This window comes from Micropterus dolomieu, linkage group LG18 (genome assembly GCF_021292245.1).
Source record: "Micropterus dolomieu isolate WLL.071019.BEF.003 ecotype Adirondacks linkage group LG18, ASM2129224v1, whole genome shotgun sequence".
In the NCBI taxonomy this organism is placed as follows: Eukaryota; Metazoa; Chordata; class Actinopteri; order Centrarchiformes; family Centrarchidae; genus Micropterus; species Micropterus dolomieu.
Genome location: NC_060167.1, coordinates 21258003 through 21285328, shown reverse-complemented (window position 1 = coordinate 21285328; position 27326 = coordinate 21258003). Strand labels below are relative to the sequence as shown.

Here is a 27326-nt window from a genome sequence, read left to right as displayed (position 1 = left end):
TCACTGCTCGTGCACACGCTGTGCAGCAGCCCTCCTCGCGCATGCTCTCACTCAGTCAAGCTCAGTGTCTTCAGTGCAGCTTCAGAAGGTTTGCAAACACAATGGCTGAGGAACAACCACCAGCAATGAAAGAACTGCCCATCCCTCCTGCCGTGTGTGAACACGTCCCCGGCTCCACACAGAGCTATAGGCTCATTATGTTCGATTGTATCGATGAGTGGCAAAGAGACATGATGACAAACAGTGGGAAATAACTTTTCAAGGGGGACAGTGGTGTACTAGCTTCTAATGCCGCTATTAGATGTTGTAGCAGCTGCCTCTGAAATCTGCACTGTGCCACAAAGTGTTGCTCTCGTCATGGAGAGCAAGCCCCAAGCGTAATGAGGATTCAAAGGGCAACCAGCTCCATCTTCTGGGTTTGGTGAGGGCGGGGTTTAGCAGAGTGATACAAACAGCAGAAAGAGACGTGGAAGGTTTTGCATTAGGTTCAGTTGTTACAAGGGTGCAGGCTGTGTCGCTCAGTGTTGAGCAGAGTCCAGAGACCGGGTGCCCTGTGATAGCAACAATGTTACCTGACCATTACGCCACGCCAGTGTTACAGTAGACACACTTCTGAAGTTAGGCATGTGGCAGCTGATGACCCACTCAGGAGTTCTGGAAAAGTAATGTAACAGCTGAACAAGAAAATGGATTGGGAATTGTGCGAATTGATAGAATTTCCTGTAATAATTTGTAATGTTTTCTTATTGATCTCTTGGAGAAAAACACTACTATGACTTTAATGTGTTGGAGAGTTCATGGGAAATTCAAGGAACAGTGAAGGTGAGTTCACCGCTAAGTCAATGTTTTCCACTTTGTTTGATTTTAACCCTTATCTCATCAGCTTTGGAGTGCATTAAACTGCAGACTGTTTTCACAATACAAACAAGGCCCGACAACGTTTCAAAGCTTACTAGTCACAGTGAAGCTGTCCAATAAACAAACTGTGTCCAACATCAGTTCAACTACGCTATTGTTCAGCCTCCCAACAACCAGATACCTCAAATGGGGTGGTGATGGAGCATTGGATAAGACACATGCCTATGGTGTGAGAGACCCGGGTTCAATCCCCCACTGTGACACATCCACCAATGTGTCCCTGAGCAAGACACTTAACACCTAGGTACTCCAAGGGCGTGTGATCTCTGACATATATAGCAATTGTAAGTCGCTTTGGATAAAAGCAGCTAAATGAATAAATGTAAACTCTTACTCTTACTCACCCGTCCAGGATGGACTCCCTGCAGCAGTACAGGTTGTCAAACTTCTGCTTCGTCACAGAGTCATTTACATTCATTGCAGGTACGCACAGTTTACCAGCTTTGGACAGCTGATACAACCTGGAAAGGGAAAGGTAGAAACCTTTCACTTCATGTTGGTGCATGTTGCTATGGAAGGAAGTGTGTATCTATAAGCAGTAGACTACCTGTGAACCCCAGTGACACTCTCCTCCACAATGCCTCTGATGTTCTTGAATACATTGGGGTATTTCTTGTACATCCAGTGTGTCAAGTCTCCTCCATCATCAAGGATCTAACAGATAAGAGGGGAAAAAAGTCAGCCCTTTCTCCTCTCTTGTTGTGCACACAGCCAAATAAATTTATTGTGAGACAAACATTAACATTTAATAGCTTTGAAAAGAAAGGTTGCTCCTCAGGTGTTTTTATGGGTATTTGAGGCATTTGTTGATCTATTTCATTCACTTATCAAAGTCTTTTTCTCCACAAACTCACAAAGCTAGAAAAAAAAGAGACTTTTCCACATACCATGTTAGGCTGCCAACCCTCAGTGTTGACACAGCGGTCGATACACCACCAGAAATCATCCTCAGACTCCCCTTTCCAGGCAAACACAGCCACACCTGAAACAACAAATGGGTAATATCTTTAAGACTCTTACATCAACAATGCTGTTGTCCACCATCTGGTTCATTCAGTATAGACTGATGAACATGAAGTCACCACCGTCTCCCAAGACAGAAACTGGAGAGTCTACATTAGAGTCGATATGCTGCCAGTGAAGAAAAACTAACCATTACATACTTGTGAACATGTCATTTAGAAAACTGACATGTGCGCTCTTGGGTAACATTTCATCATGTAGCAGACTATGCAGAGCAATAACTTACTGAACAATAGACACAAACTCAACCTCCTCCACCCAAAGAAATACACGATCACCCCCGATCTATTGTAACCCTCTCAGCTTGTCCCATCATAAAAGGTCTACTGTGGAAATGTAGTAAATACTTAAACCATCACATAGCAACCACAGATAAAAGGCTCAAGTAGTGCTGTTCCTTCTTTCAACGGCAAATCTGCAGGGCTGGTTGTTCAAGAGTCTGTTAAACATTTCCAAACAAAGCACACATGAGAAAACACCTGACATTAATCATGTGGTCTGTTTTAAACATTTTATTGTTCCTAATCAAGTGCTATTAAAATGTGTAGGATTTCCACAACTCAGCATTAGTGCGTCCATTAACTGTATTCAACCTCCAAAACTAAACGTTCTTCAAATGCTCTGCTGCTTACCGGTCTCTGACAGAGCAGCAGCCACCTCATTCTGTGTAGAGTATATGTTACATGCAGTCCAGCGGCACTGAGCCCCAAGGGCCACCAGAGTCTCGATCAGCACCTGAAAACACACAGGTAAGCACAAGGTAAACAAGAAAGTGGTCAAATAAGATAAAATGACTGATAAACCTTCTATTTGTAACCAGTTTGTATTTCAATAACACTGAAGGTTAGAGTGAACCAGGTCTGTATTGTGTCTGCCATGCTGTGTGATCAGCTGGTTGTTGCCAATAGCATATTTTATGGCCATACAGACTCCACAGCATTTTAATCATTTAAGACTCGGGAAATATGAGAGTTGGCATTAAATTATAGACTGTAAGTGGATGCAGAAACTGTGAATAAAATTGACCTAAAATCCTATCCTGATTAAGAGGCACTATCATACTTCAGCGTTCGCTTGGGGCATTGAAGCAGGAAGTCAGAGAGAAGTCTTACCGCAGTCTGGGCAGTGATGTGAGTGCAGCCTACAATTTTGGCACCTGCCAATGGTTTCTCACTCTGTGCTCTCTTCCTGAGAGAGATCAGCGCTGACATATCTGAAAACAAGAGCACATAAAAAAAGGGAGGCGTGAGAACGACAGCCATTGCAAAAGAACCCCTTGTATTTTGTTCTTCTTGGCAGCAACTCACTAACATTAAAGGGAAAAATTGCAATTTCTACACATATCCACTCTCCATTTGTTAAATGTGTAGCTGGTTATCCTTTTCTTTATTACGTTATCATAAATTGTTAATTTTTCTAAATGTGATGTGGTGTAATTTGTCATCTGGTCGGGTTTTATTTAATTATGTCAAATGAAATCAGGGTATTAGCTTAAAGAGCAGTGACTAATGAAAAGAGACCATGACATGTGACAATAGACACCAAGATATGTTAGAAAATCTGAATAATGCTTGGTTTAAATATAACATATCGTGACAGATGGCTTTTTAGACTAAATAGACTACATTTAAGTACAATGGTGACGTGACCACTGTGTCTTACCTTGCTCTGCAATCTCAATCTCACGCCTGCCAAATTCAGCCTGTTTGATGTTCTTGACGCAGAAGTCGCTGCTGCCCTTGGAGTTGACCTGAGTCTTGTCCCGTGGTGAAGTCTCATCATCAGAGCTATCCGTATAGGACGCAGCTGTAAAGGAAGTGTAGTTAAAAGCTTGCTGCTTCTTCTTCTTTTCTTTTTTTAAATGAAATAAATGTGATGAGGAAAAACATAAATAAACATTTCCGGACTGCATTGCTCGAGTTTGTTGTTTTAAGAAAACAAAACTTAAAATTAACAAACTGATATATTTTGATGATTTCCATTAAATAAAAATCAACTGGTTTTATGAATTTAGAGCTCCATATTCACCATCTTGCCTTACCTCTTTCTGACACTCTCGAAAGCTCGGTTAACATTTATACTTATCACTCGGTTAACATTTATAGTAAGACTTATCACAGTGTGAGTATTCTTTATAAATCAAAGAAACTCATGTCCATGTAAAATATTATACTGCAGACAAATTGAACACTGATGCACACACATGTCTGACGGTCTCTCCTTCTTACCGGAGCTGTAGCTGTCTGTGGATGACTGAGAGATGGAGCGGGACAGAGAGCGGCGGCCTGTCTTGGTGGGGAACCTGCTGAACTCCTGCTTGTCCTCCACAAACTGGATTTGCTGAAATAAAATAAAATTTTTAAAAAGTCATGTTACACGCTGTAAATGCTGTAAAGGATGCTACAAATCCAGCCATGAAACAAAGCTAGGAGGAATTTAAAGGCTCTTTGAGTAGAAATGGGAGTTAGGCTGTTTTTGTTTTTACTTGAGGTCTTGTTTATAAGGCTTCAGCCACCACCAGATGTGGACAGAGAGTGAAACGAAGAAAAATCAAGTTCTGATGATAATCCTACTCGATCTAGTAAGCTTGTTTTGTTGTACTGACAGAAATAGATGTCTGGCTGAAGGCCAAAAGCCATTGCGCCATCAAGACAGATGTTCCAAAATTAAGCTTCCAAAGCCACATTTATTTTTTTGGATGGCCCAATCTTACTCATGCTTGCGCAATGATCTTCCCCCCTCAGTTTAGCACACCCTTGTTGCGATCTCCAAACTTCCAAACAGATAAAATGGAACAAAGAAAATGCACACAGCTCTTCAGCTTGAACTCAGGTAACAGTATTGCATTACCAACCCAGCCTTATTTTTGGCTGTTTGTACCTATCTTTATGCCTGGTCAGGTAACTTTCACAGAGGGAACCAGGAAATGTTTTTCAACAGGAATGTTGCATGCATCGAAGCAAAACGTGTGAGAAAAAGTCCCAGGTGCTGTGACGTTATCTTCTAACATATGCAAAATAGTGAGTCCAGGTATAGAGAAGTGGACGGGCAGATCTCTTCACCTCAGCAGTTTGTTGGAATGTTTTTGTTTTCTGTTTTTGAAAGATATTAGAGTAGACGTTCATAAATCAGCCTACAGACTAAAGTGTGAGTTAGATGCCATTCCTGTCATTAATATCAGCCTCGGCCTCATTCACCTCATCTCTGAACGAGAGTCTGGTTCTTCATTCTGATAAGGTCAGTCTCTAGTTTGCAGGTTTATGCCTGGAGCTGAAAACCCTCCACATACCAGTGAAAATAACATGGCAACAAGGAACAATGAGAAGCGGTTTTCTCAAGATTAAGGTGTCAAGACACCACATATTTTCCCCTGGACAGAACAGGATGGGGAGGGTTGCAGGGTCCCAAAGCCTGACTGATACTGGTTCCCTCAGATTTGATTAATAAAGATTATCAATTGATTGTTAAATATTTGATTTATACACTGCATTACAGAGTGCTTCTTCTAGACAGGACTAATGTTGAAGTGTCATAACCTTTGAGGACTGGGTTGAAGGTGATGGCTGGATGTACTTGATGTCCATTATCTTATATGAGCTGGCATGGTGGTTTAAGACTTTGTTTTACATATTTTTATTACAAGTTTCATGTATTTTTTATGTTTTATGTATCTTATGTTTAAGTTGGTGTGTGTTTATGTTTCACCTATGAAAACTAAAGTCAAGTTAAAAGCTGAAGTTAACTAAAGCCCTGATGATTGCCAAATTTAGTTCACTTGACCTTCAAGTGCACCTCGTTAAGAAAACTTAAAAGACATATTTTCTTATATTTTACTAAACTTTTCTTTGCCTACAGCATTTGTTATTGCATCACTGGCATTGTTTTGCTTTTTAATGCCCGTCAAAGAGATTACTGGAACAAAAATGATTAAAAGGGAGCATGATTGATAAAAGTAGCTAAAATTTTACATAACTGTCCTAGAACAACAACCAAATGAAATCCCATACTTAACCATAATTTCCAACCTCGTTTTCATGCATAATCATTTATAAGCTCGCAACCTAACCATCAGGGCCTAAATATTATCCACAGGACATAACCATTAAACTAAAGATCTGTAGCATACCACATTAACATTTAAGCTAATAATTTCTGTGTCAAAATAAATGTCTTCCACTGGGCTTTGACCCTGGATCACTGAGGGCACAAAGCACAGCAAACAAAATGGGTCCGGGCTACTTTTGAACTCGGGGGGGGTGAAAGTAGCTGTCACCTAACTTTGTCAGTAATGTTTTTTGCTGTGTCTTATAAACATTACCAAAAATGAATTCATATTTACTGTAGATGTCTCTATATCACTGTGCAGAAGATCAATATGAGTCATAATATTAACTCCCTCCCAAACAGAGAATGGGGATGTGAAACACTTGGTCTCTATAGTGAGGCTACCAGGCTGACTAATAAGTATTGAGACTTTGCATTTGACGATCCCTGGTCACAGTTGAGTTATACACTCTTTTGCCATTTTATTAGGCATATCGTGCTAAAACTAACACAGTTCAACAGTCCTGCAATAAATCCTGCATTCATGATGGTTATAATGTTCAGGTTTATTTAAGCTGTTTTGGAGAGGTGTTGATTCAAAAGTGTGGTCATTTTGGAGGATGTAGTTTGTGCTGCTTTTGAACTGTATTACAGAGAAGTTTTCCTGTTACTTTGTCGACCCCACTGAAGTTATGACATTATAAGCTTCACAAAGGCAGGATTTATTGAAGGACTGTTGTATTAGACACCATTTGTTTTAGCTAGGTGTATCTAATAAACGGGCAACTGAGAGTATGTTTGCTCAGTGTAACTGAAACTGGTATTTGTCCTCTCAAACTTAAATGGAGGCATGCTAATACTTGACAGTCTAAAGCCCCAAGAATTCAAGCTGCAACTCTTGTTGCAGCCCCTTGTTCTTTAAAAGGTGTAAGTTAACATATTTCTTTTGTAAGTGTTACATGGGGTGAATCTTTCTGTTGTTTCTTAAAGTTTCCTGGTACTAGATATCATAAGGAAATCAAGCAATTTAGGTGAAACTGATTTTCTTTGGGAATGAAGCTGTGAAGACTGAAAAGAGAAATCGAACTGGTCTTTTTGTTTAAGAAGTGCAATTATTAGAGTTTATTTTTAATATGACCCATGTGAATTTTCACTGCTGATTTCCTATTAGTTTATTATACTTTTGAATACAAACATCCTGCCCAAAGTCTCCCTTCTTACATACTACTTCACAGTCTGGGGTAAAGAAAAAGCAAACTTTTAATAATCATAAACAAAGTATGTAGGCTATATCACATACAATACACACAATATTAAGCTGCCTGTTTCTGCAGTGTTATCGTTTTCTTGAGTAGGTATAGGCGTAATTTTGCAATACAGATCGAGACATGTGAATCATTGTCCATAGTTTTGCTGCAGTTGGAAACTACTTCAAATGTGCAACAAATCAGTGTAAAATGTATTTGCCTTGCAAGTGGAAGGTTAAGATGTAGGCTATTGTCTTTCTTTACTAAATGACAAACCCAATTTAAACCCAATGTCTTGAGGTAGCCTCCAACTGAGCCCGTGCACTCAGATGATTATCACACAGATAAATGAGGTACACTAGTATAAGAATATTTAGCTAAACTGAAAGCACTATAATTACGCCGGACTTTATAAATGTCCGCCGTCGTGCAGAGGCTAGGCTGACGTCTTACCTTTTTAACTGGTTTGTGTGTGGGCACGGCGCTGAAGGCGGATGACAGCTCTCCCATGTTCATTTCGCTGTTCTTGCTTACGGTCATCGCTGAATATTTCTCCGCTACGTTCTCGCTCTCCTTCACCTCTTTGCTCGCCTGTTTCACCTCCAGCTTCGCCTCCCCGGCCGCGTCCGACATGTTGACGGTAGCGACGTTACCTGCTCAGAAATACAACAGCCGCTGAGGGTTCTCCGGTAGTAATGTCAGACGTTAACGTTAACGGTATCCTCGCGCTGCTGGCAGGCTAACAACGAGCGGAAGAGATACTTTCAAATTGCGTAACGTTGCAAGCTAAATCGAAAGTAAACGCAATAACTCTGTGTGTGTACTCCACTTTGATTTGGCGCTGACAGATGGTTGTATATTTTCTGTTGTGTTGCGTGCTGCTGCTGTGAGGAGTCCGTGCTGGCTCAGCTGTCACCTGGCTGAGAGACAGAGGGGGGCGTTACTAGTGTACAGCTGCGTTCAGGGGAAGTGGGACAACAAAGACACCCGATGAGTACAAACGGGCTTATTCGGTATCCTTTTTCTGCTAACATTAGCGTCCCAGTTGTCGCTACAGCGCCGCATCTTGATTAATGTTAAATGTTCTGAAAGCAGCCGAACAACCCTAACTTTATTTTAATTGCTTTATCCACTTTCAATCTAAGCAGGAAATGTCTTTGCAGTATACCATCTACTAATTTGCATATTATGCGGTTTTGTACAAACAGGTCAAACTGTGATTTTGGAAAAATACTGACAGAGAGATCATAACAGAGAGAACGCTACATCTTTTTCCAAAGAGACCACTATTTTGAATTATTTTATTTTAGGTCTTTTTATTATTATTATTATTATTATAAAAACTCTTTTTACACTGTGCGCTGCATTTGAGAGACTTATGTCCATTAACAGCTCACGCACGAATCAATCAGTAGTTATTATTCAATTCAACTCAAATTCGAATAACTTTAATTATCCGTTAGGAACACTTGTGCAGAGCATCAGCGCGTGTACCGTTCGCTTTCGCAGAAACACAGAAACACAATATATCTGCAACCAAACACACCTCACAAACCTGCAATCAACGGTGGTAAGTAAGTAAAGCTTGCAAAGCACGATAAATACATAATAAATAGGCGATAAACATTAAAAGGGATTCTGTTAAAATAGATTTGCCTAGGCCTAAGTAAGTACTAGAATAAATCAACAATTATACTATAATTTAGCTGGTCACCTTGCCACTGTGGACGCTCAAAAACACTGTTAGTTATTGTAGACTGGGACAGGGGTACAGAGTCAAAAAAGTTCCCAGTTGTTGCTCAGGTGCTCATAGGAATCCTCATTTAATGCGCATACTCACTTTAACTGGCTAGAGGTTGCAATATAAACAATCTTCAATATAAACAAGTTTGCAATATAAACTAGTTTGTTGTCACGATCAGCAAGTAGGTAGATTCCATCAAATAAGTCAACTCCTAATGTGCAGTTCTAGGATCAGTTAGTTACTTTGTACATTATTACAACGTTTCATCCTTATGTGAATAAATAAATATCATTGCACACCAAGTTGTTATAAGAGGTGAGATGAGGACCTATAGAGGTAAAGAACACTCCTGAATTTGCATAAAACCCAGAGGTAAGTGGATGGATCATCCCTATCTTCCTCCCACACTTCATGTTTCAGCTCTGTTTCTAGGTTAAAGTTGTTCATAGAAGTTTTTGTTCCACTGAAAATTGTCGTTGTGATCCTGATCTGAAAATACTTGTTAGCAAAACTATAGCAGTTTAGAAAAGTAATCTATATATGTCATTCCACAGTGAATGTGTTCGATAGCTTGACAGATAGTAAACTATGGAGATAGAATCAACATATGCACCTTAAGAGGCAGACTTTCCAGTACCAAGGAATTCGTATTACCTAACACGGTATTGGTGCTCTTTGATACATTTTCCATATTGAACAGAGATGGTATGCAAAGACAGGAACATTGGGCCTACATAACTTTATTCTTCATACCTGCACAGTCAGGCTTTAGGGGTAGACAAGAGTTCACATTTTATTTATTTTATTTTGTTATTTAACCTTTTATTTTAACAGAACAGTCCCATTGAGACTTTTTAAAGGGATATACCAAAAACAACACTTTTTCAACCATACATTGGACACCTAACAGATTCAGATCCAGTTATATAGCAAGTACGTAATATGTGATGGCATATTGCACTTCCAGAATGAGTGTATTTCATTACAGTTTTAGTTTATTTGTATGCATTTATTATTTATGTGTTGTGTTTATGTTATTCGTTTATTTGAACGTTCATCCTTGTTTCTCTTTACGCTGCTCTGTGTCGTTTACTGTGGATCCCCAGCCAAACAGCGCCACAACCAAATTGACTCCCACGCTGTGCCCAAAGATGGCATTGCAGTGTACATTCGTTAATGATTACCGGTTAAGCACTTCAGTCATCCGTTTGAAGTTCCCAAAAAAAGTACTAAATTTTGAAGTTAATCTTACTTATTCAAAGGATGTGAGATATTTGCAGTAGTTTATAGTGAGAAGGGAGGTTTACAGGCCGCACGCTCAAATATTAACTTAACCCCGCCCTCCCGGGAGCAACCTGGTCACCCTAGCCACTATTTTCCGTCACGCCATTTTCCATCGAAGACCGAGAGGAACAAACGAGCCGGAGCGCTGATAGACTAAACTGTGAATTGCAACAAACGCGGTAGAGTTTGAATGAACATCTTAATGTTTTGTCGTACTGAAGAATGTTATGCTTGGGTCGATGCATCGTATCAGTACATATTTTTAACGTACTGTTTGAATTATGTGGTTGTTAACTGAATGCTACTCCTCCTCAACACTAGGCCTCAGAAAGGCGACAGCCATTTTAGCTATCGTTAAATAGTCGTTAGCTTCAAAGCGTCGATTCATGATCTAATATCAAATGTGTGATACAAACACTTAAAATTGCAATATAGGCAGCAATGTGGGGTTAGCCGCTCAGTTAATCAAACGCTTTCTGAAACCTATTTAGGGGTCAGCGTTAGCTTAGCTACCATAAATAGTTCCTGTTAGCTATCAGTTGCTAAAGTAAGGTTAGCACAGTTGGAGTCCGACAGAAAAGTAGGCCAAGCTCCTTTCCGTTTCCAAACATTGTAAAGAATGTATTGTAGGTGCGGTTCTTGGATAGTAGCAGTATGTTTATTATGTAGTGCTAAGTTACTAACGCTAAAAGCTGCAACGATACATCAATTTTTGGGAGGTCATTCTTAAAGATGAGTGCTGCAGAAAGCAAATAGGTGCAATGCATATTACGGAAATGAATGAAGTTGAAGTTGAAAATTGTCGTTCATTTTCACACCACACGCTTTGTTAACTTGGCTTTGTCCACAGGCTCAGGCTTTCCCGTTTCACTGCCTTAATTCCCTGTCTTGAATTATTTTTCAGATCCAGTCATGCATCGTGACTGTCCTCTTGACTGCAAGGTCTATGTTGGAAATTTGGGCAACAATGGAAACAAGACCGAGTTAGAGAGGTCATTTGGCTACTATGGTCCTCTCCGCAGTGTTTGGGTGGCAAGGAACCCTCCAGGCTTTGCCTTCGTAGAATTTGAAGATCCCAGAGATGCAACAGATGCTGTGCGTGAGCTTGATGGGAGGTAGGCACAACAATCTAAACCTACTTTGAGATACAGTGGCCAACATGAGAGAAACAGGATTCATTTTGCAGTAATTACAATGGTTAATGATGACTGGTGGTTTCATAGGACATTGTGTGGTTGCCGGGTGCGAGTAGAGCTGTCCAATGGTGAGAAGCGCAGCCGCACCCGTGGTGCTCCCCCTTCATGGAGCAGGCGTCCTCGAGACCGAGACGACTACAGGCGCCGTAGCCCACCACCCAGACGAAGGTGACCCATGTTGTTGTTTGCCAGTGACAAGCAGGGACAACTTATGTTCGCACGATCTTTAATGTGTACTTAAATCTGGATCTGCGACTTACTGATTCCACCCTCTTACCCACAGAATATTTGCGGGTAATTGCTTATGTTTTTCCAGTCTAGGCAGTACAAGTGCTTGTTATCTTTTCTGATGATTATGCATTTGTGATTGTTGCAATGTCTAAGGCTTGCAGTTTCGTCTCATTGATATTATTATTCATTTTATGTAGGGAGTTGAACAGATACAGTCATAGCCAAATAATGAAATAGGATGTTATAGTAGATTATGTAGTGAAGCCTTTCTATTGCAAAATGCATCTTAAAATCTGGCCTACAAGACCTCTTTAAGCTCTAATGCTTCTTTTGAGGTGTACATTGGTTTGTACACGCTAAAAGTTTCTACATTCATACTGCTTTAAAATGGCGAAATAGGATTAGGCAATTATATTGTCAGGAAAAAGTATCTGTTTTAAAAAAAAAAAAAAAAAAAATTGGGTGTGGGGGGGGGTGAAAGTGCCAAATGTGATGCTTTTTTTTCCTTTTGTTTGAGGATGCTTTTTATTTTTCATCTATATTAATAAGAATGAAACCCGTTGCAGACTCACCACCATGCCTCTTCTCACCACCCTCTGAGTCAATCAACTAGTCCTCTTTCAGCATCATGTGACTGCTGACCATCGTGCCCCAATCGGCTTGGCTGGTGCTGTCACATGACCCAGGCATGGCCAGTCGTCAGGTTGCACCAACCCATTGGTTCCTCAGCATGCCGTTCTCAGCCTCCTCCTCCTTCAACCTTAACCCAAACGGCAGCGGCCCACCTCACATTCCCGACCAATCAGCGTATTTCGTTCCCAAAAGTCTACAACCTACCAACAGCAGCCTTCGGCTAACCAATTAAAGCAGGAAAAAAGCCACAGCCAGCCCCCATCTGCCTGCCACCTAATCACCTTGCAGCATCTGGCCAGTCCTATTCAGCCAATTCTACCTACCCGGCCGACAGTCTGCCTCCCTTTCGTCATATCTAGCTTGTTGAAAACCAAAAATACTAGTAAGTTTTCCTGCTTCATTCAGTACACTGATGATTACAGTTTTGAAAGTGAAGAGACAGCTGGTTTGAAAAGGTTGTTCTTTTTTTTAATTATTTGAATCAGTCCAACTTCACATTTCCAGAGATTTCGATTATAGACAATCATCTGGTATGTCTTGGGGCTCTGAGCAGAATTATGAAGTCACACAAATCAAAACTCTCCTCAACCCCCCAAATGAATATCAAAAAAGTGCTGTATGGTTGGTTTTACCAGAACTTAGCCTGGTTGCTTCCCAAGACTTATTCCCAGCGACCAGTATATTGTTTTGTTATTAGCTTCCAGTTCCTTATGTGCTCCCTGTAAGTGCAGTGGACCAGTTTCATACAGATGGTGGCCTCTGTGTGTGTCTTTTTATTCCCACACCACGGCCAGTCCACAGTGCGGGCGTGAAATCTTCTGATAGGGGCAAATGTAAACTTCCACCATTAATATTCTTACATATTAATCTTCAGACACGCCTTACACTTCAAATTAAATACTGGAATATAATTCACACTGGTGACTTTATTTGAAGACACACATGGCACTGTGGGATAGGTGAGAGAGAGTTCCTTAGCACCTGCCATCTTTATGCACTAGGTCCATTGCCAGTGAGTTATGTTTTCTGGTTGAGATAATTGTGCTCCTGGAAAAACACCCAAGTCTTTTATTTCTATTTTGAGCTACTGAGATAGACAAAGGGCTGTGTTGAAGGAGGCCCATGTAAGAAAAGGATTAGAATAGCATGGAGCTATACGGGGGATCGGTGTGTCTGTCTGTTAACACTTTGTATTTTCCCTGCGCAGATCCCCACGCAGGAGGAGCTTCAGCCGCAGTCGAAGCAGGTATGTCAGTTTTCAGAATGTCTCACATCCACAGATGCACAAGTTCAACCCAAAAGCTTGAATCTTACAGAAACATTGTTAGTCATTATGGTTGGGGGTAGAATCTGAATCGTTTAAAATCCCTGATTAAACCTAATTAGAGTTAGCTGTCATTTGCAAAGAACAAAAGTTTTAAGTAACTACAACTCAGATTCAGTTTAGATCTGTATTTGCCTGTTGGCTAAGAAGTTAACTAAAGTAATTAACTTTAATTAAGCCTGACTAATGTTCACAACTTTAAAATGAGATGAGCAGCAGAAGGTATGAAATGTTGAGTCATTTGTATTGTTCTGACACATTAAAATAACAGCTGTAAAATAGTGGTGTTTATGCCAGATTTTTCACCAACTTCTTAATCCAAGTACTAGTGATCCTGATTCAGAATTATGAAGTTGGTGAGCTCAAAATACTGATTTGATGGGCCTAAAAAGTTTAACTAGGAGCCTCTCCTGCAATGGAGGTGCTGCGATCAGCTAGATAATTTCTCTAGAAAATAAGTATCCACACTGTTTAAATACAAAAACACACCGTCCACTTGCAGCTGTAATGTTTCTTTTCACTCAAAGAGTAGAGCATACAGACGCTGGCTTGCAGAGAGTACTTTAAACAGCTAAGAAAGTTTTCACTGTAACTTTTAAAGAATTCATGTTCATTGGCTAAAGCTAGTATAATCTACGTTGATAAAAGATGAGAGATTTGTTAGCGTTAACCAGAAACCAGATTCAAAATGAAACAGACGATTGGAACCCAACCCCCACTAGTCATGTACATAACTTAGCAGGCAAACATGATTAAGTATCTAGAAGATGTCAGCAATGTTAACTGAATGGGATGGTTTGGCATTTGCAGGTCTTTCTCCAGAGACAGGAGGATGGAGAGGTCCCTCTCCCGGGACAGGAACCACAAACCTTCGAGGTCCTTCTCACGGTCAAGGAGGTACAGATATCTTTTTGTATTTTAAAATAATTTAATTCTTGTGTCCTAATATTTGATAGTTTAATGTGAAGCATAGTGATGACTTGCCTATTGATACTACTATAGATCACTTTGGTTTTTCTCTAGACCACTGAGAATAACACTCATGCACGATTAAGCAGCATACAGACCTAGGCGTCCTTTGGTTTGAGTCTGCCAGCTTTGACAACAATTTGTTTTTCCCCCCACAGCCGCTCCAGGTCTAATGACAGGAAGTAGAGGACAGTCTGTCAGGTGTAAAGGGAGTTTGATGAACGGCTGTACAGGCGTTGCCGTTTCATTTGATGGACTTCAACATGGTCATTTTTGTGTTGGGTTTTTTAAACAATCATGCATTTTAGTGTCCCTCCCCCTTTCTTGTTACGGTCATTTTCAAATACGCTTAGTGGGTGTGTGCAGGTGTGTTGCATCACGTAAGTCACGTCCATCTTGTCGGTCTTGAAACAGTTGTGCCACCCATCATTCCAGTTCATAGTTAATCTCTTAAGAGCCTTGGTTTTTGTTGATGATGTACTGTGTAGTTTGACTTAGTATGAGTAGTTCCTCATTTTCTTTCTTTTTTTAAAAAGAAGGATTGGGATTTGTTAGAAACTCCCTCCTTTTGATTGTCTGTAAAGCCAACCTATTTTCAACGTGCTACTTTCTTACTTCATACTGAAGGTTTCCATCTGTGAATGGCTGGGTGTAATAAACACACCCCCTCATTCAAGATGCTAAACTATGGCATTGGGTTAAAAAAAGGTGTAATGTACACAAGTCTAATTTTTGAAGTTTACCATTATTTTTTCATTTGTTTGATACGATGTGAAATTGTCTCTCAATTAAACATACCAGTTGATTAAAAGTATGTATTGTATGTATTCTTTCCATCTATTCCTGAAGAAAGGCCAGTATTCAGTTTGTTTTTTTATCAACCATGTTTCTTTTCCACAAGAGGGCACTCCCACAGCCTCAATGGTCCACAGACTGATTATTCAGCTCAGTCACTTTGCCACAAAATTAATAAAATCAAAGTGGCTTTAGTTGGTCCATCTGTTAATTGGTGGGGCAGTTAATTTGGGTTGAACAGCTCTGCTTTCCTATTTATTTACCAGTTTCTATTGACATATTTTCATCTTCACTTACACTTAGTTTTTCATAGATGTCACGACACTTAGTGCTGCTGATTTTGCCATGGAATTTGGCTTAATGAGGTATTTTAACATTTTATATTATCCACTTATTATGTTGATAGAAAACCTTTGAAATAGTAAATCATTCAGTAATTCAAATGCATCTCCACTTGAGCTTTGGTCAGTCATAGCTCAGTATTGTCATCAGTTTCATTTTGTACAATAGGTATGCATTAGTATGTTGAGTAAAAACATCCAAAATAATTGATATCTTGAATACATTTTTAAAACAATCCAAAGATATAAACAAATCTTTAATTGAAATTGGGAAATTCACATTTTAGATATTCAAAACTGAGCAGTTAAACTTTATTTTAACATTTTTTTTAAAAATACATTACAGAAAATAGCTATATAGCTTTCATTTATACAGAGAAGTGATGAATTATACAAAGATTTGATTTATTACAGCAGGAGATGGCTGCACAGTGTATATAGCACAGGAAATAAGTTGCAGCTTAATTTGATGTTTGGCTAAAATTAACTGCGGATACAGTCCCCTCCAAACATATTGGAACGGTAAGGCAAATGTCTTTGTTTTTGTTGTTCACTGATGACATTTGGGTTTAAGATCAAAAGATGAGTTCATGAGACAAGAGTTCAGAATTTCAGCTTTTATTTCCTAGTAGTCACATCTAGACATGTTAAACAACTCAGGACATATCACCGTTTGTATTAGACCACAGCATTCTTAAGTGAGCAAAGTAAGGGAACAAATCTAAATAACATTTAATATTCGGTGGTATAACCCTTGCTTGCAATAACTGCCAAAAAGCCTGCGACCCATCGACATCACCAAACTGTTGCATTCTTCATTTGTGATGCTTCTTTCGCTTCTTGTTTGTTTCGGGGTGTTTCTCCCTTCAGTCTCCTCTTAAGGATGTCAAATGCATGCTCTACTGGGTTAAGGTCAGGTGATTGACTTGGCCAGTTTCAATGCATTTCTCCGTAAATTGGCAGACAAAATGTTTCTGTACACTTCTGAATTCATTCTGCTGCTACCATCATCAGTTACATCGTCAATAAATATTAATGAGCCTGTTCCAGAAGCAGCCATGCACACCCAAGCCATGACATCACCTCCACCATGCTTCACAGATGAGCTTGCATGCTTCGGATCATAAGCAGTTCCTTTCTTTCTCCACACTTTGGCTTTTCCATCACTTTGGTAGAGATTAATCTTCGTCTCATCAGTCCATAAGATTTTGTTCCAGATCTTTTGCGGCTCATCTCTGTACTTCTTTGCAAATTTCAATCTGGCCTTACGATTCTTCCTGCTGATGAGTGGTTTGCATCTTGGCCTCTATATTTCTGCTGTCTGAGTCTTCTTCCAACAGTGGATAGTTATACCTTCACCCCTGCACTGTGGAGGTCGTTGGTGATGTCACTTACTGATGTTTTGGGGGTTTTCTTCACAGCTCTCACGATATTTCTGTCATCAACTACTGTTGTTTTCCTTGGTCGACCTGTTCATCGTCTGTTGCTCAGTACACCAGTAGTTTCTTTCTTTTTCAGGACAATGGCTTGCTTTTCTCCCATAGACAGCTCTCTGGTCTTCATGTTGGTTTATCCTCTTTAACAGGAAATGCAGTCTTTATAGGTTTGAACCAAGGATGAAAACTTAGACTAGCCATGCAGAGCTATTTAATGTTTGGACAATCAACCTGAAAGGCAAAACCTGGGCAACAAGAAACATCTGTCAGTCACATGTTCAATAGTTTTGCATACTTGAAAAATATGTGGCTTCAAACAAAGGGTGATATGTCCTTTTGTTTAACACATCTAGATGTGAATACCAGGAAATAAAAGCTGAAATTCTGAACTCTTGTCTCACACTCTTCTTTTGATCTTAAACCCAACAAAACAAAGGAATTTTGCCTTACCGTTCCAATACTTTTGGAGGGGACTATATCTGTAGTGGTGAATAATGATAGAATGCCAGTCTTGCTACAGTAAAGTAGCATATGGAGATGTTTAATGTCACATTTATGAATTATACATTTCAGATAGATTTAAAATATCCCCTATAAGTTAAGGCTCCTACACACTTGACAGCAAAAGTAACTTCAGTCAAATACAGAAAGAGTTTTGACCAATTTAAACAGTGGGTGTGCCTTTTTGTTACATACTGTAAGGAAGTCAAGGAGTCAAAGAAAAAAAAGTAACCTGGCAAGTTTATGCCCTTGTCTGTCCCACACACAGACTACATACATGTCCCTCCTATCGTCGTACATGGCGTGCGGTCGTTATGTAATCCACTTTCACCATTTCACCAGAATAGATTAGTGATATGACATCGAAATAATGGCGCTGCTGATATAGTCACTGTATGTGTGTGGTGGCTAAAACTTAATAAAGAGTGTTCCTGGCCAGACTGAGTGCAAGAAAAAGTCTCTACATGTGCAGCTGCGGGTCTTCTCTGGTTCCCACTGTCCAATTATTTCCCTCGGTCACACCCACGGCTCCCAGTTCACGCATACAGTCCACGTGAACCGGCATGAACATAACACAGAGGCACAAGTTTCTCAAATCTACGCGCGCTTTTCCACGAGTAGCGCTCGTGACGTCACAGGCGCGCTGACTCATGGTATCCACGGAGACGGGACTCGCACTCTGTAGAAGGAGCTCGCGGGAATCCACTCAGAAACCCGGGGTATTTCCACCCGCTGTTATGTAACTGCTGATGTCTCGTGAGTAATGCCTGGTCTGAACACAGGTGCAACTTGTGGAAGCTCAATTTAAGATTTGGTCACACCAACTCAAGTCAGTTTGGGAAACTGATTTCTCACCATTTCATGATATGTTTTGGACTAAACATTTAAATAATATCAAAATATTTGGGGAAATGGCTTAATCGCTGTAGAGTTTCTTAAACTTAGATGAGAGGATCAACCACTCCCATTACTGCCGGTGTCCAGCTACCGGTAGAGGATGCCAGCCTGTGAGCTTAGCATTAAGAGTGGAAACAGCTAGCCTGGGGCTGTCCACTGGTAACAAAACCCACCTACCAGCAACTTCAAAACTCACAAATTAACACATTATATCTTCTTTGCATAATCCATTCATTAAACAATAAAAAAATATATATGTTGTGGTTGTATGGGGGATATATAAGTCGGGCTATTTCTTTGCCGGGAGTAGTGACTTCTTGAAGTCTCCACTGGTTAACAGGCAGCTTCAGTGACAACACTGAAATCAGCCCTGCGATAAAACAGCACAAGGGGCTGCTCTGGTGTTGAGGCGAATTGCTTCAGGCAGCCAGACATGAAATTACATCTATAGGAGTTTCATTTTGAGTAAAAGCTCTGTGAATTTTAAATCTTCTCAGATTTCAAAACACAACAGGATAATCTATAACACTGACACAGGACCATTACATCTCTGTAAAATGAGCACATCTGCAGTTATTTGATCTTTTGAGGCAACCATTGCAAGGTAAACAGTAGAAATACAGTGTTGCGAAGTAATCAACCAAGAATGTGTGCTTGCATTTATTTGACTCGTTAGTGCAGCAGGTTGCCATAAGATGTCAAGTTGTGTTGCAGCAAAAGTTGAGCCAGGTTCAACTTTTTTGGCCGGAGCTCTCTGTGTTGGCACCTCTGATACTTTTTAAAAAGGGCCACTGTTAAACTGGTGCCTGTTTATGCTGGAATATTGACACTTATGAACATCAAAAGTACTATACTGCGTGTAGCCTAGCCTACATATTTACACATTATTATTATCATCAGGTAACCCAACACGACCCTTGAGTGTAAAAAGACAAGGGCTAAGGTTATATACAATAGGCCTATACGTTACATAACCATAGAGGTAGCCGGTAATAAAGTTGCAAAGAGCACAACTCTCTTGATGACTTTGTGTCACTCAATAAATAGTTAACTAAGTGGCCACGCTTAGTCTCTAAGTCCTTAATTTGGCGCCAACTACTATCAACAACTATCACATTTTTCACAGTGGATACAGAACAAAGGCCTGAATATGATGAAGCACACAATGAAAAAGATAATTTGATGGGGCTTGCAGACCCTCTGCACGGTGCAGCTGTCTTACAGTGCAGAGACAATAAAGTGTCTGCTCAGCTGTACAAATGTAGAGCCTTTCGCTGTACACAGCTGTTGCTCAGTAACAAACAATATACACTCATTGTATCTTTCCATAGTTAAAACTTCGTTACAACTGAATATAGCTGTATTGTAGATTGTGGACGGCCTCCAAGTCTGAGTGTGTTTCTCTTGTGTCCTGTCAGCCTCCCGCTCAACAATAGACTCACTTCATCAGATCAGTTGGGCCTTTATGTGCTGCATCCTACAGTTACAGCTCTTATTGTAGACATGGTGGGAACTAGGCTGAAGGGTAACGTGATGGGATGTCTCTTGGTCTTGCTGAAATAAACAAATGTACCTTCAACAACAAGAAGACTGTGGAACACACTTTTAACAGTTATGTTAAGAGACGGAGTTACAAGCCCAGAGAGTTGGGTTACACTGGCCTCCATAGGAGGTAACAGAGAAAACTGAATCTAAATTGCTCTTAAATGTTTCAATGAAAAGGCCCAAATCTGACTTATTGTCATCATTCCTTGTAAAACTTAATTTGTCTTCTTTACAAGTTAATGAGTTGACCAGCTTGTTACTACAGTCTAACTGATTTCTAAACAGTTTTGAAACTGTATTAAATCTTTCAACATGTTCCCAAGATTGATAAAAGACATGACAGAAAACATGTAACATGGAACTGAACAATAAAACCTTTAAACCAAAAAACATAAATGCAAACTAAACCAAAAAAATGAATTGCTTCATCAGCACACCTAAATACATCAAATAAAGCTCAAGTAACATTTCAGCAGCCTATATGTGGTTAAAAAAAGCTCCACCTCAAACAACATTAAATTGCTGATTGCACATTAATGCATCAGTGATAATAATTAAATAATACAGTATATTTATATATAATAATGCAGTATAACACTGAAATGTAATGAGTTCTTTAACTTTTTATTCTTTAAGTACGTTTATACTTTACTTTTGTAAAAGTAGTAGTAGCGTCCCACAATGTAACAATGTTACTTAAGTAAAAGTACATCAGTTTCACCAGACGAATGTACTCAAAGTATCAAAAGTAATCATTATGCAAAGTGCCCCCTTTCAGACTGTGTTAAATAATTAAATATTACTATTGTATTATTTTTAATTAGGTATGTTTAATATTGTAGCTGGTGGAAGTAATTCTGTTTTGTATTGGAAATCCTCATCTGTAAAATAACCAGTGACTTATAAACGTCAGAAAAATGTAGTCAAGTAATAAGTGCAATATTCCCCATGAAATTAAGTGGATTAGAAGTATAAAGTAACAAAATTAAAATACTAAAGTGCCCCATATACAAATGTGTACTTCCTAATGAACAGAAACTAACATCCTCCTCGTGTCCTCATCGGGGTACTGCACGGTCTGCCTCCGTTCTGTCATGCGCTCTAGGAGTCAGAGAGCGAGCTGGAATTTCCTCCCGACTACTACTATGGAGTCTTCACGTGGGCACATGTGTTTACCGAGTGAAATCCACGTGTGTGAGCCAGCAGACCCCGCCTCTGTACGGGGGGGGGGTCCACGCCCACTGGAGTTCATAAAAGTTTAGCCGAGGTCCATGTCTGTGAGAATACTTGGAGAAACTATCAAGGACAGAAACTTAGTCGCTTCAGTTGAATGTGATTTATCCGAGGAGCTGGGAGAAAAAACATAAAAACGTCGTCTGAGAGTTTTTTCCACATCAGAGCGGCTGTGTAAAAGCAAAAAACCCAACGAGGAGGCACATAAACAGCAGCTTCATTCAACAAGCCGACTTATAATGTAAGTAAAATTACTTTTTGTAGCATTTAATTTGGTTAATTTAGTGTTTTATTAGTTTGTAAGCAACTCCAGAAACATAGGTTTGGTCATCTAGGTTATTAGTCTATATAGCCTGTAATATATACTGTGTAGTCTACTTTTATGTCTATATTGTTTAATATCTCCACGAATACAAATGATTTGTTTAGGGCTAATAGCTTCCCTGAAGTTGCTGAACTACCTACCTGAAGTTATATAGGTTTTAAACTATCTACATTTCACTTCAGGGTTCAGTTTGTCACTCAAAACTTCACCCAGAGTTCCTGAAAACTCACGCAGGCTTGTTGGGTTATTTTTACATGGTGACGGTGAGGGAGGTCGTCCAGGATCCAGTCAGTGACAGCCCAGTTTGACTGGTCGACACGAGCTAGAGCCTCACGTGGAACCTTGTAGTAAACTGGGCAGGATCTCGCTGCTGACTGTCCTCCTCGTGCCGTCATGCCGCTCATGCGTGGCTCGCTCTCCCGCCACAGCCTTGAATCTCTCCTCCCCGCAGCGCCCCGCCCCGCTCTCCCTCTGACGTCGTATCCCGTGAGGTGGATAGGAGGGGACAGAGGAGGGGACAGAGGAGGGGACAGAGGAGGGGTGGTGGGGGTGGGGTACCATGTCTCAGAGCAGTGCTCCCCAAAATATTTCCACCCCACTTTACCCAACATAGATGAGGATTGTTATTATTTTATTTTTAATTTTTTTTGTGGACCCAGATTTCTCCCGTGAAGGCACCCCACCTGACCTTTATAGGACATGCAGGTCCACAGTTATGTAACAGTGGGTGGGGACAGGTCAGGAAAAACTCGTGATTAAAACAGACTGCTCATCTTCAAAGGGTCTTCAAAAGGTAGTGTGAATTTATTTATTAAAAGTCCCTTAAGGGCCCCAGGAGGTCCCCGGACCCCATAATGATGAATAAACTGCATCCAGATGTGCCAGATGCTCTTTAATTCGTGTGTGGTGACTTTGATCTCTGACATTTTTACTGAATTTTTGCTTGACTACTAAACTTCTTACATTCATTTATTCCGGTAATCAATAGCAATAAACCCTTAAAAAATCACATTATTATATCATTTATTATTTGTTACCTCATGAGTAAGTGATCAGTCATTTTAAGACACCAAATAATTGTATGAAGCTGAACAGATTAAAAAAAAAGATTTTTGATCTTAAATTGAAAGCTGAATTTTAACTAACTTTTTAACACACGCAGTTTATGTGTAATCTTTGTGTTGTGGTTGATCAGGAAGTTGTATGTTTTGTGTTCTGTTTCTTTCGCTGTGTTAAGCTGAGGAATGAGCTGCAGTTCCTGGAAAAATGCCACATTACATGGTCTCAGATGAGTCTCCTGGCTCTGCTGTGCTGTGTGGCTCCATATTTTTATGAAACAATTTGGCAGCAACCAATTTAAAAAACATTTGACGAGCCTTTCTTTAAATGCCAGGCTTTAAATTCACCGTCAGTCCAAGTCAAACAGAAATCAATGTGTCTGATCTTTTGGCAGATTTGTTTTTCTGTATCCTATGTCAACTCATCTTCCACATAAAACCGGAGCAGTTTTTGTACTTAATCAGTGACATTAAACTTCATTAATGTCACCTATCATTATCATTATTCTAATTACAATGACCTCTCCTCTCCTAAAGTGCTTTCGCGGGATAATTAGGGTGGGCTGGGACGGGTTTCTCTTGATTGTTCCCTCAAATGGGAATCCTGCCCAGCCCTTCCCGGCTGACTATAATGACTTATTATTCTCCTGAGACATAGCTGATTTCTTCCTTGAGCTGTTACAGTAAAGTGACCATGACCATTTACCCCTTATGCTTGGAACAGTTTGCAGATTAGTGCTGCGCAAATATAAAGATATGAAAAGCACTGATTAAATAATAAGATCCATAAATGTTAAACCGTTTGTGATCTTTATTGAAACAGTCATGGAAGTTGTTCTGGTGAGCTTGCAGATGGTCTGACACTGCCACCTAGTGGTGACTCCATGTGTCCGCAGTGAACAAACCTTTGCTGAGAACTTGTCCTCACATGTCTGTCTGAGATTATGTCCAGGCATGTACCAGTGATTCACAGAGGAGGGCTCAGTGAGTCACTGGCTGCTTACCTTCTTATAAAGAGCCTCCCAGTAACACCAGGCTGAGATGCTCTGTTGTTGTTACTGAGGACACTTAAACCGATTAGAGCCATGGTAAGCCTGATTTCTACTTTTAAAACTGAGGCAGTAAAAAATAACTTCTGTTTTATGTTTTGTTGAACTTGGGATTGATTTTTAACATCAGTTGGAATGGTTTTTTTTTGCCTAATTATGAGATCGGTGTCAAGATGTAGCTTTTTATTTTCTTGGGAGAAATTAAAGCAGCTTTTATCTGTACAAAATTATATCATCAAGCGTCTGAGAATTAGAAATTCAGCGAGTAGTTGTTTAACAGAAAATTAATTGGCAGCTATTTAGATAATCGATTAATTGTTTTTGCTTAATGTCACATTAATTGACATTAATTGACAATGAAGGTGAAAGTTGGCAGCATCGCTCCCTACTGAGAATGGCAGGGTTAGCCTCATGTCTCTGCTCATCACTGGTTTTGTCCACCAGCATCTTTTTCCAACTAACCGACGGTCTTTTCTGTGTTTCATGCAGTGTAGAATGATGGCTACTCACAAGCGGAGCCTGAGCCCCATGGGGAACGGCCCCGCTCGACGAAATCTGTTCGGCCCAGTCGACCGGGAGCAGCTACATGCAGAGTACCAGGCTGCCCTGCGGAAAGACCTGGAAGAGGCTTCGCAGCGCTGGGGCTTCGACTTCATCTCGGACCAGCCTCTGGAGAGCGGCGATTTCCAGTGGGAGTGCGTCACCGGTGCCAAGGTGCCGCTTCTCTACAGGTCCTGTATGCTTGGCTTGGGAAAGGCAGATGGTCAGAGGGCAGTTACGCCCAAGGGAGCAGTTACACCCAAGGGAGGAAGGGTGGGGCCGTCACAGAGCGAGAAGGAGAACATCCCATGTACGCCAGAGAGACGTGCACTCAACCCAGAGGACCTGGAGAAAACACCGGAAAGGAGAGGAAATACTGCGCTGAAGAGGAAACAGACAAACATTACAGGTACCGATTGAGATATTCTAAGTGTGAACAAGTGGAGTTTTAATTTCATATGGATTCGCATGAGCTCATCTTCCCGTTCTTTATCCCAACAGATTTCTATCAGGCTAAAAGAAGAGTAGTTGGGATGCCACGCAAATCCGGCGAGTGATACTCTGGTGCAGTTTCACTAATCCAAGAGAACCACACATACAGTACTACGCTCAGGAATACTACGCTCTGCATAGACTCTGCACTCATCAGGGGGTCCTGTACCCAGTGAATCATCTGACGACAGAAGGGACCTCAGCTACACATAAAGTTAATTAGGGTACTGCATTCAGTGTGGGGGGGGTTGGTGTTTTCCCAGGGGTAAGAAGGGGACGTTTGAGCAGAGAAGATTAACAGTAATCTCTCGTATCAGTGGATTTATACTCATTTGGATCATGAGGATGCCAAAGTGTTGACTGACATTTCCTACTGTACATTCCACAGTGCTAAAAACGCAGCCTCTGCTCTGCAGAAACTCTGGGCTTCTTTGAGCTCAGAGATACGACGGATGAACAAATTACTGTACACACTTGAAGCAGTTGTCTTGTAGGTTAGAATCATTCTGTGCCGTTAAGTTGAGGAGTGGATGTGACAAAACTGCAGAATGATTGTAAATGGAAGAGAATGCATGAAGCCCTTTGGCTCCTTTGTTCAAATCCAGTATTGTTTTTCTACGTTGTTTTTTTTCTATGTGTATCATGAGGGCTAGGAGTCTTTATTTCCTGCAAAACATTTGTTATACTTTATATATCCAGATGTACAGCTGTGTTTTCTCTACCATCATGTACTCGTTGGAAAAAGCTTGAAATGTTCTGACATCCTGTACATGCAGTCGCTTTGCTTAGATTATTAACGACAGAAGTGCCATCATGTTCTTTTACATTCTTTCCATCTGCTGTATGTCGATTGATTCTCAAAGCAGATCTCCACCAGTGCCCTGTCCAGACTCTGACATGTGTACAGCACCAGGTAGTGTAGGTTAGGAGCATAGCACCATGGCTTTGGAACAACGCTCAAAACACTTATATTTAGGTTTATTTAGATATATATCAGAGATTTATCTATAGAGTTTAATACAGCACTGTAGTAGCATTATCATTCATTATCATGACATTGCAGTATTGCACATACATCTGATAGGTAGTGTATCCGAAGGACCCAGTTTCAAGTGCCTTTTTCCAGCGTTTTGGTATTTAAGAACAATCAGAGGAAAGTGTTTTCAGAAGCAAACGTATTATCTACAAAGCTAAAGCTGAGTGCTTTATTCTTTTCTATTTGGAAGCGTAGTGCAATTATAACAGACAATGTGTTATTATCTGCCTCAAAACAAACAAGACCCTTATTTATGTCTATGTTGGCATATCCTGCTGCTATGGGTAATCTGAGTGGGTGTCAAAGAAGGTCAGGGTAATGCTAATCCTTACGAATTGACATCTTAGAAATGTTGGCCACTGCAAATACAAAGCTAAGTAAATACCAGAATTACCCCAAACAATGAATGCACTTCTGTTTGTAGATGCTTGTGCACATGTCCTACATATTCTTTTATGTTGAAAGCTACAAGTGAAAAGATTTATCCTTATTTATTGTGAGATACTATGCCTCATGTTAATTTAGGTTTTGTTTATTATAAGAATTCCAATAAAATGTTCAAATTATTTTTTTTGTAAATGTTTTGCTTTATTGTAGTATTTAATTTGTTCGATCCTTCTTCTCATGCTCATTCTCATGAAGTGTGTGTGTGTGTGCATGCTTGCACACTGGTGTGTAAAAGACAGGTTATCAAAACTGATGAATAAATATGTGAAATAGCCAGGAGTCAAATCTCACTTTTTAAAAAATAAGTCCAAATACAAAGTGTTTTTTGTGTTTCATATTTACCTGCAACATTAGTAGAAGTATTCAGATCCTCTATTAAAAATAGTCCTTTACAATCTAAAGTTCTGCATTTACTTAAGTCAAAATACTGAATTATTATCATATGACAATATACTAAAAGTACTCATCATTGAATTTATATACAGCCCCTGTCAGTGTTATATATTACAGCGTTGTATTAGTGTATGTAAAATAATTCATTTGAAAGGTACCCCAACTAGTAACTATAGGTGTAATATATATGTAGCGGGGGTAAAAGTACAATTTTGAAGTATAAAGCCGTATAAAATGTAGGCAGGTAGAAGCTACTACAGAAGATTTTAGATACTAAACATCAGATCAGCTTATGAATAATGACACTTTTATAATAACTAACAGTATATAAAAAAGTTAAAATTAACTCCACATAATGGTATTATGGTTCTATAGGGTCAGTGTGCTTTATGCTATCAACGGGCCCTGTACTGTTACTGTAGACAAATGGGCTGCTTCAGATCAGCTAACCTACCCACTATGCATGGTGTAAGCCATCCGGTGTACATGTTAATAGCTCTATGTTTCTGTGTTATATTGTATGTCTCTTGTTAAGTGTTTCACATGCTTGCTGCAGCACAAATTGCCCACTATGGACAAATAAGAAATTGATTAATCGATTGATTGATCCACCTCAACCAACTAC

General features: G+C 40.0%; 3 protein-coding genes across 6 annotated transcripts in view; 2 read left to right on the top strand and 1 right to left on the bottom strand.

Moving 5' to 3' along the window:
* The window catches only part of LOC123986989 (S-adenosylhomocysteine hydrolase-like protein 1), a 14032-nt gene extending 5873 nt beyond the window's left edge, over positions 1 to 8159 (bottom strand). Inside the window, exons 1-8 of the mRNA XM_046075480.1 lie at positions 7686 to 8159; positions 4170 to 4281; positions 3604 to 3747; positions 3054 to 3154; positions 2574 to 2676; positions 1806 to 1900; positions 1466 to 1572; positions 1263 to 1379 (exon numbers count right to left, since the gene is read on the bottom strand). Coding sequence (XP_045931436.1) covers positions 1263 to 1379; positions 1466 to 1572; positions 1806 to 1900; positions 2574 to 2676; positions 3054 to 3154; positions 3604 to 3747; positions 4170 to 4281; positions 7686 to 7865 — 959 coding nt within the window. The 5' untranslated portion in view covers positions 7866 to 8159. The remainder of the gene's footprint in view (positions 1 to 1262; positions 1380 to 1465; positions 1573 to 1805; positions 1901 to 2573; positions 2677 to 3053; positions 3155 to 3603; positions 3748 to 4169; positions 4282 to 7685) is intronic.
* Positions 8160 to 10286: 2127 nt separating this feature from the next.
* On the top strand, positions 10287 to 15427 carry srsf3b (serine and arginine rich splicing factor 3b). The gene is made up of 6 exons (XM_046075481.1): positions 10287 to 10439; positions 11165 to 11375; positions 11484 to 11624; positions 13528 to 13566; positions 14455 to 14541; positions 14772 to 15427. The coding sequence occupies exons 2-6, from the start codon at positions 11173 to 11175 to the stop codon at positions 14797 to 14799; spliced, it is 498 nt and encodes a 165-aa protein (XP_045931437.1). The 5' UTR covers positions 10287 to 10439; positions 11165 to 11172; the 3' UTR covers positions 14800 to 15427.
* Positions 15428 to 18340: 2913 nt separating this feature from the next.
* On the top strand, positions 18341 to 26582 carry cdkn1a (cyclin-dependent kinase inhibitor 1A). Of its 4 annotated transcripts, none has more exons than XM_046029286.1 (3): positions 18341 to 18442; positions 24283 to 24742; positions 24835 to 26582. In XM_046029286.1, exons 2-3 carry the CDS (start codon positions 24289 to 24291, stop codon positions 24888 to 24890), a joined length of 510 nt encoding a protein of 169 aa, XP_045885242.1. In that variant the 5' UTR covers positions 18341 to 18442; positions 24283 to 24288; the 3' UTR covers positions 24891 to 26582. The 4 variants fall into 4 exon arrangements, with proteins under 4 accessions (XP_045885242.1, XP_045885240.1, XP_045885241.1 ...); XM_046029284.1 differs by lacking the exon at positions 18341 to 18442 and adding an exon at positions 21373 to 21602; XM_046029285.1 differs by lacking the exon at positions 18341 to 18442 and adding an exon at positions 22328 to 22479.
* Positions 26583 to 27326: the final 744 nt, after the last annotated feature.